This window comes from Bufo bufo, chromosome 7, assembly GCF_905171765.1.
Source record: "Bufo bufo chromosome 7, aBufBuf1.1, whole genome shotgun sequence".
In the NCBI taxonomy this organism is placed as follows: domain Eukaryota; kingdom Metazoa; phylum Chordata; class Amphibia; order Anura; family Bufonidae; genus Bufo; species Bufo bufo.
The window spans coordinates 44,746,364-44,762,189 of NC_053395.1; the positions used below are offsets into that span (position 1 = coordinate 44,746,364).

The following is a 15,826-nucleotide window of genomic DNA, read 5'->3' on the forward strand; positions in this document are numbered from 1 at the left end:
TTATCTGATTGGTGGGGGTCCGACTGATCAGCTGTTTGAAGAGCCTGTTGTGCCCCCACTGCGGCCTCCTCACAGCTCACCAAGCACAGCGCTGTGCACTGTATAGTGGCTGTGATTGATATTGCAGCCCAGCTCTATTCCCTTGAATGGGACATTATGCCACCCCAGCAGAGCCAAATACCACAGTCCATCACAAAATACTGCCGCAGCAGGAAAAGATACTTCCACCAAAACTGCCCATCTGGGGTGGCCAGCACCAGCGGCCCTGTTCTGTCCTTCTACTCCAGTTGCCTCAGGATGAGAGGACAATGGAATTCAGGAGTCGGGAGGGGAGGGTCAGATCATTATTTACCTGGCTGGCAGCTGTGTGGAGGGCTCAGGCAACCCCCTGGGCATCAGCCCACCAGGACTATGGCTAGTCTGCCCCTACATCACTGGCCTAGGAAGAACCCCTAAGGCAGGGATGGCCAAACTGTGGCTCTCCAGCTGTTGCAAAACTACAACTCCCAGCATGCAAAGACTGCTTACAGCTATCAGCCTACAGCAGGGCATGGTGGGAATTGTAGTTTTACAACAGCTGGAGAGCCGCAGTTAGGCCATCCCTGCCCTAACGCCTTCATTACAGACGGATGCCAAAAGAGTGTCCCTTTAGCCTTACTTTGGTGGCATCATTTGTTGATTGCACTATTCCATGCAGAGGCACCTGGTAAAAAAGTACACTGCATGGAAAGCAATTATATTTTAAGAAGGGCATCTATGGGGATGAATGCCACTAAATGACATCTGTTTTAGGAGTATGTTTAATTGATGTGGCGGGGACTTGTACATGCACAGTGTGCTCTGTTCAACATAGTGCCCCAGCCCCTTCAAACAGCTAACAGCCAGGAGTTGGCCCACCGATCTGACATTGATGACCTATCCCGGGGACTGATTACCAATATTTGAGCCCCAGGAAACCCTTTTCACTACAAAAGTAACACAATTCTGAATATCATTGGTTACATCCCATTTTTTAAACGATATTGCTTCATATTTACTAATGTGACTGCAGCTAGACTTGTCGTAAGAAGCCCAAAAAATTGCCACTATTGTGGTGCAATTTGGTGCATCTAGTTTGCGAAAAAGCCACTGTACCTACCTAGCTTGCCAAGGAGGCATGGCTTTGCAGGGAGGGCATGGTTTAGCTGGAAATGGGCGTGACCTAAAACGCAACATTTTGTACCAGAATTTTGGTGCAATATTCTGTCATTAAGAAAGCCAACCAATAGAAGGAATAAGGTTAGCCATAAAGCCATAAATTTGGTGCCTCTTTAGACTGCCTTTCCCTGTCTGCGTTTTAGGTAGGATTAGTAAATCTGCCCTATTATTAAGTAAAAATAAGGTAACCATGCCAGCCAATCCTACCTTGTCAACACTTTGCTTAAAGCAATTAGACGTTGTCTCTTTGACCATATTGAAGAAAGTCTGCCTGTCGTCAGGGTCAATTAAGCGATCATAAAATACACGGTAAACTTCATGTATCCAAAGTCTGATCAGTTTATCATTGTCCTGGAAAACACAGAAAAGACATAAGAATTTTAAGCAATTGTTATGCTCGGTTATGCTCATTTGGCGTCAAACATAAAAAAAAAAAGTGCTGCATGCAGCATATTCATTCTGCATTACCTGTAAATGAGTGTGTGGACACAGCAGCACTCCGCGGACCACCCGGGAGAAGTCTCGTAAGTTGAAAACATAGTGGGATTTGGAAGGAGTTGGCAGGAACTTTTCCACAGCTGTCTTGTAAATTGCCATGGTTGCTTGTATCATCAGTTTGCCAGATCTGAAAAACAGCACATGGAATCTTTTTCTTCCAAACCATACAGTTTGATTTGTAGCTATTTTTGCTAAATGTGTGATCGCTCAAGAGCCATCAAGGGCATCTATCAGCAGATTTGTGCCTATGACACTGGCTGACCTGTTACATGTGCACTTGTGTTGGTCCCGTGTTCATATGTACCCGCATTGCTGAGAAAAATGAAGTTTTGATATATGGAAATGAGCCTCTAGGAGCAACGGGGGCGTTGCCGTTACACCTAGAGGCTCAGCTCTCTCAGCGTCCTCTGTACTTTGAAAGGCCAGGCATGATGGTGTTTTCACAGAATGGCCCTGTCAATCAAAGTGCAGAGGGCGCGGCAGTTGCAGAGAGAGCTGAGCCTCTAGGTGTAATGGCAACGCCCCTGTTGCTCCTAGAGGCTCATTTACATATATTAAAACACAATTTTTCTCAGCAATGCAGGCACATATGAACATGGGACCGACACAGATGCCTTCAGCTGCCACGTGGACACACAACACGTCAGCCAGTACAGGTTCACAGTGAGTTCTTTTAGAGGAGATTTTGAGGCAGCCTTTCCTGCAGGCTTTATAGCCAAAGCCAGAAGTGGATTCAAAAGGAATCGGAAATATAAAGGAAGGACTTACACTCCTCCTTCCTGCTGAATCCAATTCTGGCCTTGACACAAAAACCTGCAGGAAAATGTGCCTCAAAACATACTTCAGAAAACATTGTGTTAACCTACCCTTAAAGGGGTTGTCTCACTTCAGCAAGTATCATTTAGGGTCCATTCACACGTCGGCCAAATGGGTCCGGATCCTGACCTATTCATTTTCAATGGGGCCGCAAAAGATGCGGACAGCACACAGCGTGCTGTCCACATCCGCATTTCCGTTCTGCAAAAAAATAGAACATGTTCTATTCTTGTTCGCAGACATGGACAAGAAAAGGCATTTCTATTTAAAGCACCGGCCATGTGCGGACCGAAAAACACCTGCTGACGTGTGAATGGACCCTTATGTAGAAGAAGGTAATTCAAGACATTTACTACTGTATTGTGATTGTCCATATTGCTTCCTTTGCTGGCTGGATTCATTTTTCCTCACATTATATACTGCTCGTTTCCATGGTTATGACCAGGGCTTTTTTTCTGGTGGAACGCACCGGAACTGTTATGGGGTGGGGGAGGGGGGTCTGTGGATGGCACTGTTATGGGGTGGGTGGGTCTGTGGATGGCACTGTTATGGGGTGAGGGGGGGTCTGTAGATGGCACTGTTATGGGGTGGGGGGGGGGGTCTGTGGATGACACTGTTATGGGGTGGGGGGGGGGGTCTGTGGATGGTACTGTTATGGGGTGGGGGGGCTGTGGATGGCACTGTTATGCGGGGGTCTGTGGATGGCACTGTTATGGGGTGGGGGGGGGTCTGTGGATGGCACTGTTATAGGATGGGGGGGGGTCTGTGGATGGCACTGTTATAGGATGGGGGATCTGTGGATGCCATCCACAGATCCCCCATAACAGTGCCATCCACAGATCCTCCACCCCATAACAGTGCCATCCCCAGATCCCCCATTAACAGTGCCATCCCCATCTGGGGGGTTTCTTTGCTGGGCTGGACTTTTATAGCCCCCCCCAAATTTTACTTGCATCCCTGTTCTCTAAAGGGGCGGTTTTAGGGGGCGGTCCTAGGGGTGGGTAGGGGCGTGGCCAGGGGAGGGGGGTGAGTTCCACCACCTTTTCTCTGAGAAAAAAAGCCCTGGTTATGACCACCCTGCAATCCATCAGTGGTGGTCGTGCATGTACACTATAGGACAAAACGCCGGCCTCTCTGCTGGCCGGGACCGTGGGACCACACAGAGGCTGGTGCTTTTCCCTATAGTGTGCAAGCACGACCACCGCTGCTGGATTGCAGGGTGGATGTAACCACGGAAACCAGCAGTGTATAATGTGATGGAGAAATGAATCCAGCCAGCAAAGGAAGCAATATGGACAATTGCTGAAGTGAGACAACCCCTTTAAAGCGTGCTTTTTATTTTGATGTCAAGGAGTGGGACCCCCCATTTGCTAGTCATACTGGAGAGTCGCTGCTTTGGAGGACTCAATGGTACAATGCATTACATGGTGACTCATTCATCTGAATAAGTACTAGGTGATACCATGCCGGTACTTCAGCGGCGGCCCGTATCTTCCTTGCTGACAACAGCAGACCACCAGTGACTTAAGTTGCCAGATATATGCCGGTTATGTGATCACCAGCTATTTACAGGATGACTTGTCCAGATAGGGACCACTTCTTTAGCGATGTCAGGTATGACTCCACCAGTTTTTCATTTCAGGCTACAGTACTTATGAGATTTTTCAAAAAATTACTTTTGAGGGAGAACTTCAACCAGGTAAACATACCTTCCTGATTTCTGCCATTTTTAATCAAGAGATAAACATCTGAATCTCGGGTGTATCAGCTTGTCTAGAGCTTTACACAAATCTTTTCCTAATGACGGTCAGTGAGTATTAAGCAGGAATTGTAAATCTTACTGAACTCTCCTCGTTGTATTCGGCCAGCAGATAAGTAGTGATTTTACTAAATGGAAACTCAAACTGCTTCAAGGCAAAAGCTTTCTAAACTTTACAGAGAAAACCGAGGTACTTGATGTGGGAAGGGATTACTTGTGGATTCTCACAGTCTATGCTTAAAGGGGTATTCTAGATATATCGAGTCAACCTCTATCCACAGCTGCTGGGACCTCCACGATCACAAGGACAGGGGCCCGTACCCCGCAGTGCCCCCAAAACGAAGGCGTCAGGTTGAACATGCACACTGCCCATCCATTCATATCGGAGGGCCCCACAGCATATGAGGCCCCTATTCTCATGATAGCAGAGGTCTCAGCAGCCAGACCCCCACCGATCTAATGGTTATTCACTATCTTGTGGATAGGGTGTAACTTTATATAACTGGAATACTTCATGGTACATGCTTGTATGAAACAACTATGGACATAACAAACTTAAAGTGGTTTTACATGTATCTCACCCAAAAGATATCGCTGTTTTATCACTTTCCCCAAATATCACCATTTATCAAAACGACCTTATTCTAAAGTTATTAGCCGACCATTGTACCCTATAGCAAATCTGTTTCGGTTTACAGTTGCTGTTGGTTACGTCCTGCCCTGGAGCCGTGTAATGTAGGACATAGGAAGCCTCATTGGTAAGAACAAGGGGCGGGGTTATTGTCACATGATCTTCCGATGTCAGGACACCTCTCACTGCCCTAAGGCATGATTGGACGGCAGTCACATGACATTTCCAGGTGGAATAACTGATGAACAGCACAATGTATCGTTCTAAGAAAAGATGCCTAGGACTGGTATGTCAAGGAGAATGCAACTATGTACTAAAACAGCACGACCACCTCAGAAAGAAAAGGGTGATTCTCATCAGTGTCATATCCTCCCACCTCTAGTTATGGGTCCCAGCTCCGGTTATTGCTTGGCCATTTCCATAGCTTTCTGTAAGAGCCACGGAAGTGAGCGGAGATCAAGGCCACCTCTTCATCTACTCCCCACTTAGATGTGGTAGCTGGTTCTCACCTGACCAGGCATGATGGGGGCAAGGACCCCTGTCCTGGAGATAGGCAAGTGTCCCAAACCCTCTATAAAACATTAATGGCATATTCTGTGGATAGGACATACGGTAAATGTCTATCACGGAAATGCTGTAAAGCAATTAAAAAAATACCTTAGAAATGAAATATCGAATCCTTTGCCGAAATGCCAGTCTGATATGGAGCAAAATATTTTTGTCAATGTTTCATCATCAAAGGCGTTGATAGAAACGATGTTCAAGTGTCGAGTGAAGCGACCTGCAAAAAAATATGTAAAAGTAACAAACAGAAAAGTAAAAAGAGGATTGACAGTGAGCAACAATGTAAGTGTGTAGTGGAGGGGATCCACTGTGTCTACAACGTACTGAAACTGTATCATTTTTGTTGGACCATTACGACTAGATAAGAGAAATTTGAGTGTATATACAGTGTATATATATACATATATATACATATACATATATATATATATATATATATATATATATATAGTACAAAGAAAGGGCAGCAGCACTACTTGTAGATGAAGCCGGGTGCAAAATCCTCTGACCTTAGGCTGTTCGGTCAAAATAGTTGTAGATATCTCAAAGAAGAGGCAGCACTCCAGGATAAAGTGAAAAACGACCCGCTTTATTTCCCCTGTGCAACGTTTCAACTGCTCATTGCAGTCTTTCTCAAGCATGCTTGAGAAAGACTGCAATGAGCAGTTGAAACGTTGCACAGGGGAAATAAAGCGGGTCGTTTTTCACTTTATCCTGGAGTGCTGCCTCTTCTTTCAGATATATATATATATATATATATATATATATACAGTCCTGATCAAAAGTTTAAGACCACTTGAAAAATGGCAAAAAATCCTATTTAGCATGGCTGGATCTTAACAAGGTTCCAAGTAGAGCTTCAACATGCAACAAGAAGAAATGGGAGTGAGACAAAACATTTTTTGAGCATTCAATTTAATGAAAACAACGAATAAACTGAAACAGCTGATCTAAAGTTTAGGACCACCCCCCCAAAAATCCCCTAAACCCCCCCAAAACAGAAATCCAACTTCCAAACATGAACTCAGTAATGAGTAGCTCCGCTGTTATTGTTTATCACTTCAAAAATTTGTCATGCTTGATGCAAGCGTTTCCATGAGGTGAGTGGGAACATTTCTCCAAGTGGTGAAGACGGCCGCACGAAGGCCATCTACTGTCTGGAACTGTTGTCCATTTTTGTAAACTTCCCTTGCCATCCATCCCCAAAGGTTCTCAAGTGGATTTAGATCAGGGGAACACGCAGGATGGGCCAAAAGAGTGATGTTATTTCCCTGGAAGAAGTCCCTTGTCCTGCGGGCATTGTGTACTGTAGCGTTGTCCTGTTGAAAAACCCAGTCGTTACCACACAGACGAGGGCCCTCAGTCATGAGGAATGCTCTCTGCAACATCTGGACATAGTCAGCGGCCGTTTGACGCCCCTGCACTTCCTGAAGCTCCATTGTTCCACTGAAGGAAAAAGCCCCCCAGACCATTATGGCGCCCCCTCCACTGTGGCACGTAGAAAACATCTCAGGTGGGATCTGCTTGTCATGCCAGTAACGTTGGAGACCATCAGGACCATCAAGGTAAAAAAAAATTCTCATCAGAGAATAAAACTTTCTTCCACCTTTGAATGGCCCATGTTTGGTGCTCTCTTGCAAAGTCCAAACGAGCAGTTCTGTGGCGTTCAAGGAGACGAGGTCTTTGAAGAAGTTTTTTGTTTTTGAAGCCCTTTAGTCTCAGATGCCGTCTGTTGGTTATGAGGCTGCAGTCAGCACCAGTAAGGGCCTCAATTTGGGTCGAGGATCGTCCAGTGTCTTGACGGACAGCCAATTGGATCCTCCGGCTCAGTGCTGGTGAAATTTTTTTGGGTCTTCCACTTGGCTTTTTTGTTCCATAACCCTCAGGATCATTTAAGAAATTCCAAATGACTGTCTTACTGCGTCCCACCTCAGCAGCGATGGCGCGCTGTGAGAGACCCTGCTTATGCAGTTCAACAACCCGACCACGTTCAAAAAGGGAGAGTTTTTTTGCCTTTGCCATCACAACGTGTGACTACCTGACAGAAAATGACTATGAATCCACATCTTTGCACAGATTTGGCCTTTTAAAGGCATGTGGTCCTAAAATTTTGATCAGCTGAAAAAACAGCCCGTTTCAGTTTATTCGTTGTTTTCATTAAATTGAATGCTCAAAAAATGTTTTGTCTCTCTCCCATTTCTTCTTGTTGCATGTTGAAGCTCTACTTGGAACCTTGTTAAGATCCAACAATGTAAAATATGATTTTTTGCCATTTTTCAAGTGGTCTTAAACTTTTGATCAGGACTATATATATATATAAAATGTGGAGATCCTCAGGACAAGTCACTGATATCTGACTGTTGGGTCTGACTCCCCAAACTCCCACCAATCAGCCGTATGTAGTGTAGTAGCTGTGCTTGGCTCTGTAGCGCCATCCCACTGATTTGGATAAATGGGGCGGAGCTGCACAAAGACCATGTGACCAATGGACGTGGTGTCACAGGCAGGGTAAGAGGCTGCAGAACTGATCTGACCACTTCGGCCCCTTCCAAAAGCTGGTCGGTGGGGGGGAGCTGGGAGTCAGACCGCCATCAATCCGATATTGTCTGCCTATCTTGATGATAGGTCATAATTTTTAAGTCCCCTTTAAAGGGGTTGCCCAATCCTTTCATATTGATGGCCTATCCTCAGGATACCACCGACCAGCTGTTCTGCATTAGCTAGGGCCCTCAAAGTTGGCGTCAGAACTTCACAGCTCCATCCATAATGTAGTGGATGGAGCTGGTTACTGCAGTGCGGCTACCATCCAATATAATGTCTCTGTCTAGTTCACAGTGGACGGAGTTGTGTAATTCGGGCACCAGAGCTCCCCCCAAACCATCACTGTGGGGTGTAAGACCCCAGCAGATTTGAAATTGAGGGCTTATCCTGAAGAAAGACCATAGACATAGAAAGACTAGAGAATCTCTACAAGGCCAACTTCATATGAAACCAATTAACCTATCAGTGTGTTTTTTTTGGGGTATGGCCACATGGTCAGGTTTCTTGATGCAGTTTTGGAAGTCAAACCAGGAGAGAATTCAAAAGAAGAGGAGAAGTCGTATCTGCCTGTCATACCTTCTCTCCTTTTACAATTCACTCCCAAAACTGCACCAGGAAAACTGACTGTGAGGCCGAACTCTTTAGGTGTGTGAATGGAAACCAGAGAATCTAGAGGAGATTGACCCAAACATGGGGAGAACATACAAACTCCATGCAGATGTTGTGCTTGGCGGATTTGAACCACAGAGCCACCATGCTGCGACATACTTACATAATGTATTGTTATACAGTAATAATATTCAGGACCAAACTTTCTGTATGAAATATAATTCCCATATCAATTTGATATTCCATATATAGTGGTCCCTAAGAACTTGACTAATCGTCCCAGCCGCAGCGGTTAGAGACAGTCTCTGTATATCTTTACAGTGCAGGCCCAGAGAATAGGGAGTTTATAGGTCTGTGCCAGAACCCAGCATTCACGGTGGAAATGCTGCTGCTATTATATTTGCAGTTTTATTGCTGTTTGGAGATTGATAGACCTGACTATATTCTAAAATCTACTCTGTGTACAATGATTATTCATTATGTGCCAACACAATTTATCTCTTCTCTCATGATATTTCGGAATAATCAGCAAACAATATATGTTATTCTTTCTGATTTTATTACTTGGCCCAATAAAATACCTTGTAAAGCCTGGCGACTATGGTTATACAAATTAATATGTGCAATATTACCTCCGGTCAAAAAAATATTACAGCTATTTACATCACACTGGGAGGAATCATTTTACTTTTTTGCCTCTGTGAAAATATTTAAATGGGCTCTCTGGGATTTTCATATTAGGTCATCAATAGGTCATCAATATGAGATCAGCAGGGGTCTGACTTTCGGCACTCCCACCGATCAGCTGTTTGAGCAAGCTGCGACGCTCACCGGAGCTCTGATGGGCGCTGCAGCCTTCTCACAGTTCACCAAGAACAGCGCTGTACATTGTATAGTGGCTGTACTTGGTATTGCAGCTCATCCCCATTCACTTGAATGGGCCTGAGCTGCGACTAGGCCATGTGACGATAAATGTGACATCACTGGCCTAGAAAGAGGTCTAAGTGCTCACGGAGTGCCATGGCCTCTTCATACAGCTGATCGGCACGGGCGCTAGGCGTTGGATCAGATATTGATGACATGACCTGTCCTGAGGATAGACCATCAAAACCAAATCCCAGAGGACCCCTTTGACTATCTAAGGTATGGAGACAGCTTTGTTTTTCTATACATTTTAGTTGGAATATTTTTTTTCAGTATTCCTTACCAGTAATATCATTCCTCCCACCTCCAGGGGGCCCCATTGCGGACAAAAGTAAGACATCAACAATATCTAGCCGCGAGGTGTCCTTTCTGTCATACCAGTGTCCATGGTCTATCCACTGTCTCAATAGTTCAATAGGTGGCTGGGCTCCATAAATTTCTTTTGCTGGCATGTTCAGATCATCTATAGACAAAATAAACAAGAGCCCCCAGTTATGGTAGAGGAACAACTGAATATTTCTATTAAAATAAAAAACAATATTACACTCTGAAACCATTGAAGGGCTTATCTGATCACGACACTCCCTTTTTATTTTGACCTGATCGCTGCAGGTCTGGCTTCATAAATCCCCTGGCAATCAGCTGTGATTGCTAGTGGAAGCTCAGCCAGGCTGTACATATTCCCTTTAGTGTCTACCTTGCATTTTTAGGTCCAAAATTCTGTGTTGATGAATCTCTTAATATATCTATATATCTGTTGGATCTTTATTTTTTTGATACGGGGCTCCAAATTCCCTGCGTATTCACAGATTTAAAAGAATATCCCGGTCTGCCACCACCACTAGAGGGAGATAAGGAGTTTACTGCATACTGTTGATTGAGTTCAATGTATAACCGTATGCAGCTAGCTCCCTCTAGTAGACGATATAGGTAAGCCAGCATGTTATGTTTTAAATCTATAGGGATATAGAGCTCTGCATCACAAAAACAGTGCTCAGAGCTTTTAATACAAGATATATTAAGAAATTAATCAGTAGAGAATTTCGAGCCTATTCAGATAAAAAAAGGTATTCCTTGATGGACGTCCACTTTAAAGTAACAGGAAAAGGAGAAAAGAATATGATAACAGGGTGGGTGGGTGAGTGAAGACCAGCACCGCCTCTCTAAATGAATGGGCCATCAAAGTCCCCACGAGAAACATCATTTTTTTATGCCAAAAAATGAATGAGGCTAATTTTCTTCTTTAAAGGGGTCATCTCATAATGAATGTAAAAACATTAAAATCAGACATAATGACAATCTCTTTCTATCAAAGCTAGAACCAGCCCTGCACCTCACATAGATCCCGAGATCTTCCTATTCATTGTTTCAATTATCATGCTAGACTTAATTTATTTCATGCTGGCAGTTCACAGGGCATGTCCTCTCTGCAGCAGTTCTCTCCCTATCAGAGCTCAGGAGATGTGTCTTTTTTTTTTTCAGGGGGCTTGTGTCCTTTCTGCTGCAGCTCTCTCCATGCAACTGAGCATGTGCGACCACCTCAGCAAGGTGGACACAGAGATAAGGAAAAGAGCAGAAGCATTTTATTGATTAACTCTGTAGCTATACTTTTTAATGACACGCAATTACAAAGCTATTCAGATGCTGATGAAAAATGTAGAATATTTTTGTGGGACAACCCTTTAAGATCTCATTAATACCTCTGGGTAAATTTGATATTTCTTATTTTTTTTTAAAGAATGGATGAAAAAGGGGCATACAGCTTAAATGCTCAATATTTACACAGGGGATCATTTAATTTATAACACTTATTTAAAGTATAACATTTATTTTTCTAATGTGTAGGGCCAGTGATCAGAAAGACTTTTCTAATATACTTTATTGATTTTTTTACATTTCTATGTGAAAACTTGCTGTAAAGTTTCCCTTTAGCAGCGCTCTCGTTGAACGTTGCTAAGGAATATCAGTCTTCACAGTACAGCGCAGCTCTGACTGAGAAGGCCCTGCTCCCTCGTATATATTTTAAAAAAATGAACATCTGTACTATATACTGTATATATATACACACACACACACACGCTGCCTTTCTGTCTCCCTGCTATTTTTACACCGTCATCGTGGCCAGCACTGACAGTGAGAAATCCTTCTGTATCCCCGGCACGCTGAATAACTAACCAGCCGTGCGGAATAGGTCGAGCAGTCAGCGCTGGCTATTGAGAAGGAGGAGAGACATGGAGAAGCTGCTTTACAGTTTGGCAGTCACACTTTAAAGCTGCACTCCAGGTATTTTTCCCCTCCATTTGTTAAAGTGTTTGTGCAGGCGGTATATATTGATGACCTCTACTCAGGATAGGTCATCAATATCAGATCGGCGGTGGGCGCCGATCCGCTGCCTGAAGAGGAGGCGGCGCTCCGTGCGAGTGCTACTTCCTCTTCATTACACTGCTGGTGGTCTCAGAAGTGCAGTGGAATTACAAGTACTCACTCCATTCACTTGAATGGAGCAAGTACTTGTCATTACACTATGTCGCCGCTGCAAGGGAGATGACCCGTAGTATAATGAAGAGGAAGCGGCATTCGCATGGGGCACCTCCTCCTCTTCATTACACTGCTGGTGGTCTCAGAAGTGCAGTGGAATTACAAGTACTCACTCCATTCACTTGAATGGAGCAAGTACTTGTCATTTCACTATGTCGCCGCTGCAAGGGAGATGACCCGTAGTATAATGAAGAGGAAGCGGCATTCGCATGGGGCACCTCCTCCTCTTCAAACAGCTGATTGGTGGGGTCCCAGGTGTCGGACTCCCGCCAATCTGATATTGATGACCTATCCTGAATATATACTGCCTGTTTAAACACATCATGCAACAGCCAGCGCAGGCGCTGTGAAATTTATTGCGGAATTATTCATTCCGCTTCGCTTCTCCTGTCACGATCCTACAGCATCTGCTGAGTGGACTGGAAGTCAGTCTCTCTATGCATTCCTAGGAGAGTCACATTGATGTTCTCATAGGGGTGCACAAAAAGACTAACTTCTAGTCCACAAGGCAGACGGTGTAGAATTCAGTTATTAGGGTGGAGGTGTTGTAGTATACAGCAGACTGGAACAGAGCAGGTAATGCGCCCAGTAAGGGAATTACCTGCGCTATCCTTTACATGATGTACTTCACGAATGGAGGGAGAAATGATTATTCTGATTACTAGAAAGATTCTTACCAACGAACACAACGGCTTTTTTCCCGACAGGCGGCCCGTACAAGCCCTTTCTTCGGCGATCTAGCTTAGAGAATATGATATCCTGGGTCTGATTTGCAGAGGTTCTTGCTGAGAAGTTGATGCAGTTGGCAATATATTTATCCTTTGGAAGCTTTATTAAGAAGCTGTTTGTAATTGCAGATTTTCCTGTCCCAGTGGGACCCACAAACAGCAAAGGAACAGAATGCTCTACGTATACATTTAAGAAAAAGGACTGTCTGGCAGTTTCCATTGTAGGAATGATAAGATCAGATACCTAGGGGGAAAAAATAGATTGGAACACGTTACCAGAGTGTCTTAGGCTTTACACACATGTATAGTTATTGGTGCAGTCTTTCAGCAAAACACATGGGTGGATCCAAAAAGGTGGAGAGGTATAACAATCTTTCCAATATGCAGCTCCTATTTGGATCTGCTCCTGTCTAAAAAAAAAATGTATTAAAATCTTGCTTGATTAAAGCTCACAGAATTTAGACCAACTTTGCAGCTTTTATTTTTTCTGTGCTTTTTGGTGCTAAAACACAATATGCAGCATGCTCTAGGTGTGCTGTTTTTGAGGAGGGTTTCCATCCATAGACCTTAGGGTTGCCCAGATTTTATGAAGTTATGGCCTATCCCTGCTGATCGGTGGGGGTCTAACACCCCTCATATCCCTGTTGATCAGCTGTTCAGGCGTAGCTGCATCGCTAAAGGTTGGCACTGGAACTACTCCGCTACATTAACCTTGTAGGGGAGGGAGCTTGTCACTATAGTGGTGCTCCCATTGAGCGTCAGTGATGACCTCTGTCCTCTACACAGTGCCGTGCGGTTCCGGCGCTGACTGGACGCAGCTACATCCTGATCAGACAGGGTGAGAGGTGTCAGACCCCCACCGATCAGCTAGTGATAGCTCCTCCTGAGGGAAACTCTCTTTAACATAAACTGTACTAAGGGTATGTTTGCAAATCTCACTCTTCCACCAGAAAAATCAATTGGTAAAACTGCAGAAAACCGTAGCTTGCCCCTGAGCGCCTGTTGTGGTTTTGTAATTGCATTCTGTGGATCTGCCCACGGCTTTAGCCTCATTCCATGGGGCTAATCCATGAGGACACCCACCACAGTTTCCACTTGGAAACCGCATTACGAAGTAACATTTCCCTTCTTGACGTGGTTTGAAAATATGCACAGAAATTATGGGCCAAATCCTTTTGTTCTCGAGGGAGAACACATGCATGCTTGGCTTAGCATGCACATGTAATGGGGAAGGGGGGCAGAATTAATACATGGACTGTTAAGATCCTACTCCAATCTCTGATGTATGATTCTAAACTAATAGGCTTTGTAAATAAAGGGTTATCACATTAGAAAATTGTTCTACTGAAATATCTTCACAAAATCAAAAGGGGTATGGAGGTTTTTTTTAAAAATCAGCGATGATACAAGCTCACAGGCTTCAGTAGTATGACCTTCTTACATATATTTTTGACGAGCAAGACAACTGGTGAAAATGAATTTAGGATATTATCATCCTTTACTAGGAGGCATGAAATCTGCTGCACTGATGGTGGTACTGGCTATACTGTTAGTAATATGAATGGGCAGTCAACCATTAGAGGGAGCCTAATTGGCCGTCACTGCAACCAGAAGTGGCGGTGTGGGCTACTTCAGAGCTGCCCGCTCCGCCACTTCCTAGAGCAGTGACGGCGTGGGCGCACTGTACATCTTCGCTCGTTGGGATGAAGACGAAGATGTTCACCGTTCTACAAGGGGACTGCGCAGGAAACAGCGCTAGACCAGAGAGGTCTGGCGTTGTCAATCTAATGGAAAGGGGGGCGTGATTAAAAGAAGAGGGGCGTCATAGTCGAGCACCAGGGGTGTTGCTGGAGTGGTGCTCCAACCGCATAAGCCCGCCTCCTGGTGCTTGAATGGCTTATTTGCATAATTGTAAACGTTTCTATTTCTCTGGAACCGTAGTACTGATGGATATAAGAAGGGTATTGTTTTACTCAGCAGGATCAACTTGATCTGACCAGCTTCCCACGAGTGTACAGGAGGGACACATTTGTGTATCTTTAAAGTGTCACTGGGCTTTCCAAAAACTTTTCCTATGTCATAGCAATATATCAAAGGTTTTGATCGGTGGAGGTCTGAGTTCTGAGACCCCCAACGATCGCTACAATGAGGAGAGAGAAGTGCTCACATAGCTCTCTCACTGCAACAGAAAGTCTATAGGTCCTTCTCGATTCTGTCTCCTGCAGTGCTACGTGAGTTCTTCTCTCTCCTTGTTCGAGCGAATGGTGGGAGTATCGGCGTTCAGACCCCCACTGATCAAAACCTTTGGTATGTCTCTGACATAGCAAAAGGTATTTGAAACACTTTAAACGGTTTTGTCTTGAGATGTTACTCTACTTTCTACGCCACCCCTTTAATGTAGTAAGATTGAGATGATTTTCAAGACTTTTTAAAAAGTCACAGTTGATAAATCTGGCTTAAAGAGTCCGTGTGCTTTCACACAATTTAATTTCATTTAATAGAGAATAGTCTAACTAGCAAATTTCTAAATCACTTCATTTCAAAAACCTGCCTGCATCCACCTAAAAAAAAAGCTGTAAAGTCATGACCATTAAGGGTCTCACTTCCACCTAACTTGTCCACTGCCTGTTGTCAGGCAAGATCCATTCTTACTAAGGCTACTTTCACACTAGCGGCAAGGAACTCCGGCAGGCTGTTCTGGCAGGTGAACAGCCTGTCGGATCCGTGCTGCTGCTAGTGCACGCGTGCCCCCGGACTACTGCTCCGGTCGCCTCTCGGCATGTTTTCCGTGCTGCCGCTGGAACTCCGTCTCGCCCCCATTATAGTCAATAGGGCCGGAGCGTTAGTCCGTGGGCACACGTGCACTAGCGGCAGCACGGATGCGACAGGCTGTTCACCCGCCGGAACAGCCTGCCGGAGTTCCTTGCCGCTAGTGTGAAACTAGCCTAACAGAGACACAGAAGACAGCAGAGAGGAAGTGGGGGCATGTCAGAGCCAGCTGAGATCCTGAGCTTGATAAAT

The 15,826-nt window shown here is 44.7% G+C and overlaps 1 protein-coding gene across 1 annotated transcript in view; it reads right to left on the bottom strand.

The window, feature by feature from the left end:
- DNAH3 (dynein axonemal heavy chain 3) overlaps window positions 1-15,826 on the bottom strand; it is a 348,463-nt gene that overhangs the window by 54,689 nt on the left and 277,948 nt on the right. Inside the window, 5 exon segments of the mRNA XM_040440318.1 lie at window positions 1,405-1,548; window positions 1,666-1,822; window positions 5,559-5,682; window positions 9,823-10,002; window positions 12,755-13,049. Of these exon segments, the coding sequence (XP_040296252.1) occupies window positions 1,405-1,548; window positions 1,666-1,822; window positions 5,559-5,682; window positions 9,823-10,002; window positions 12,755-13,049 (900 nt within the window).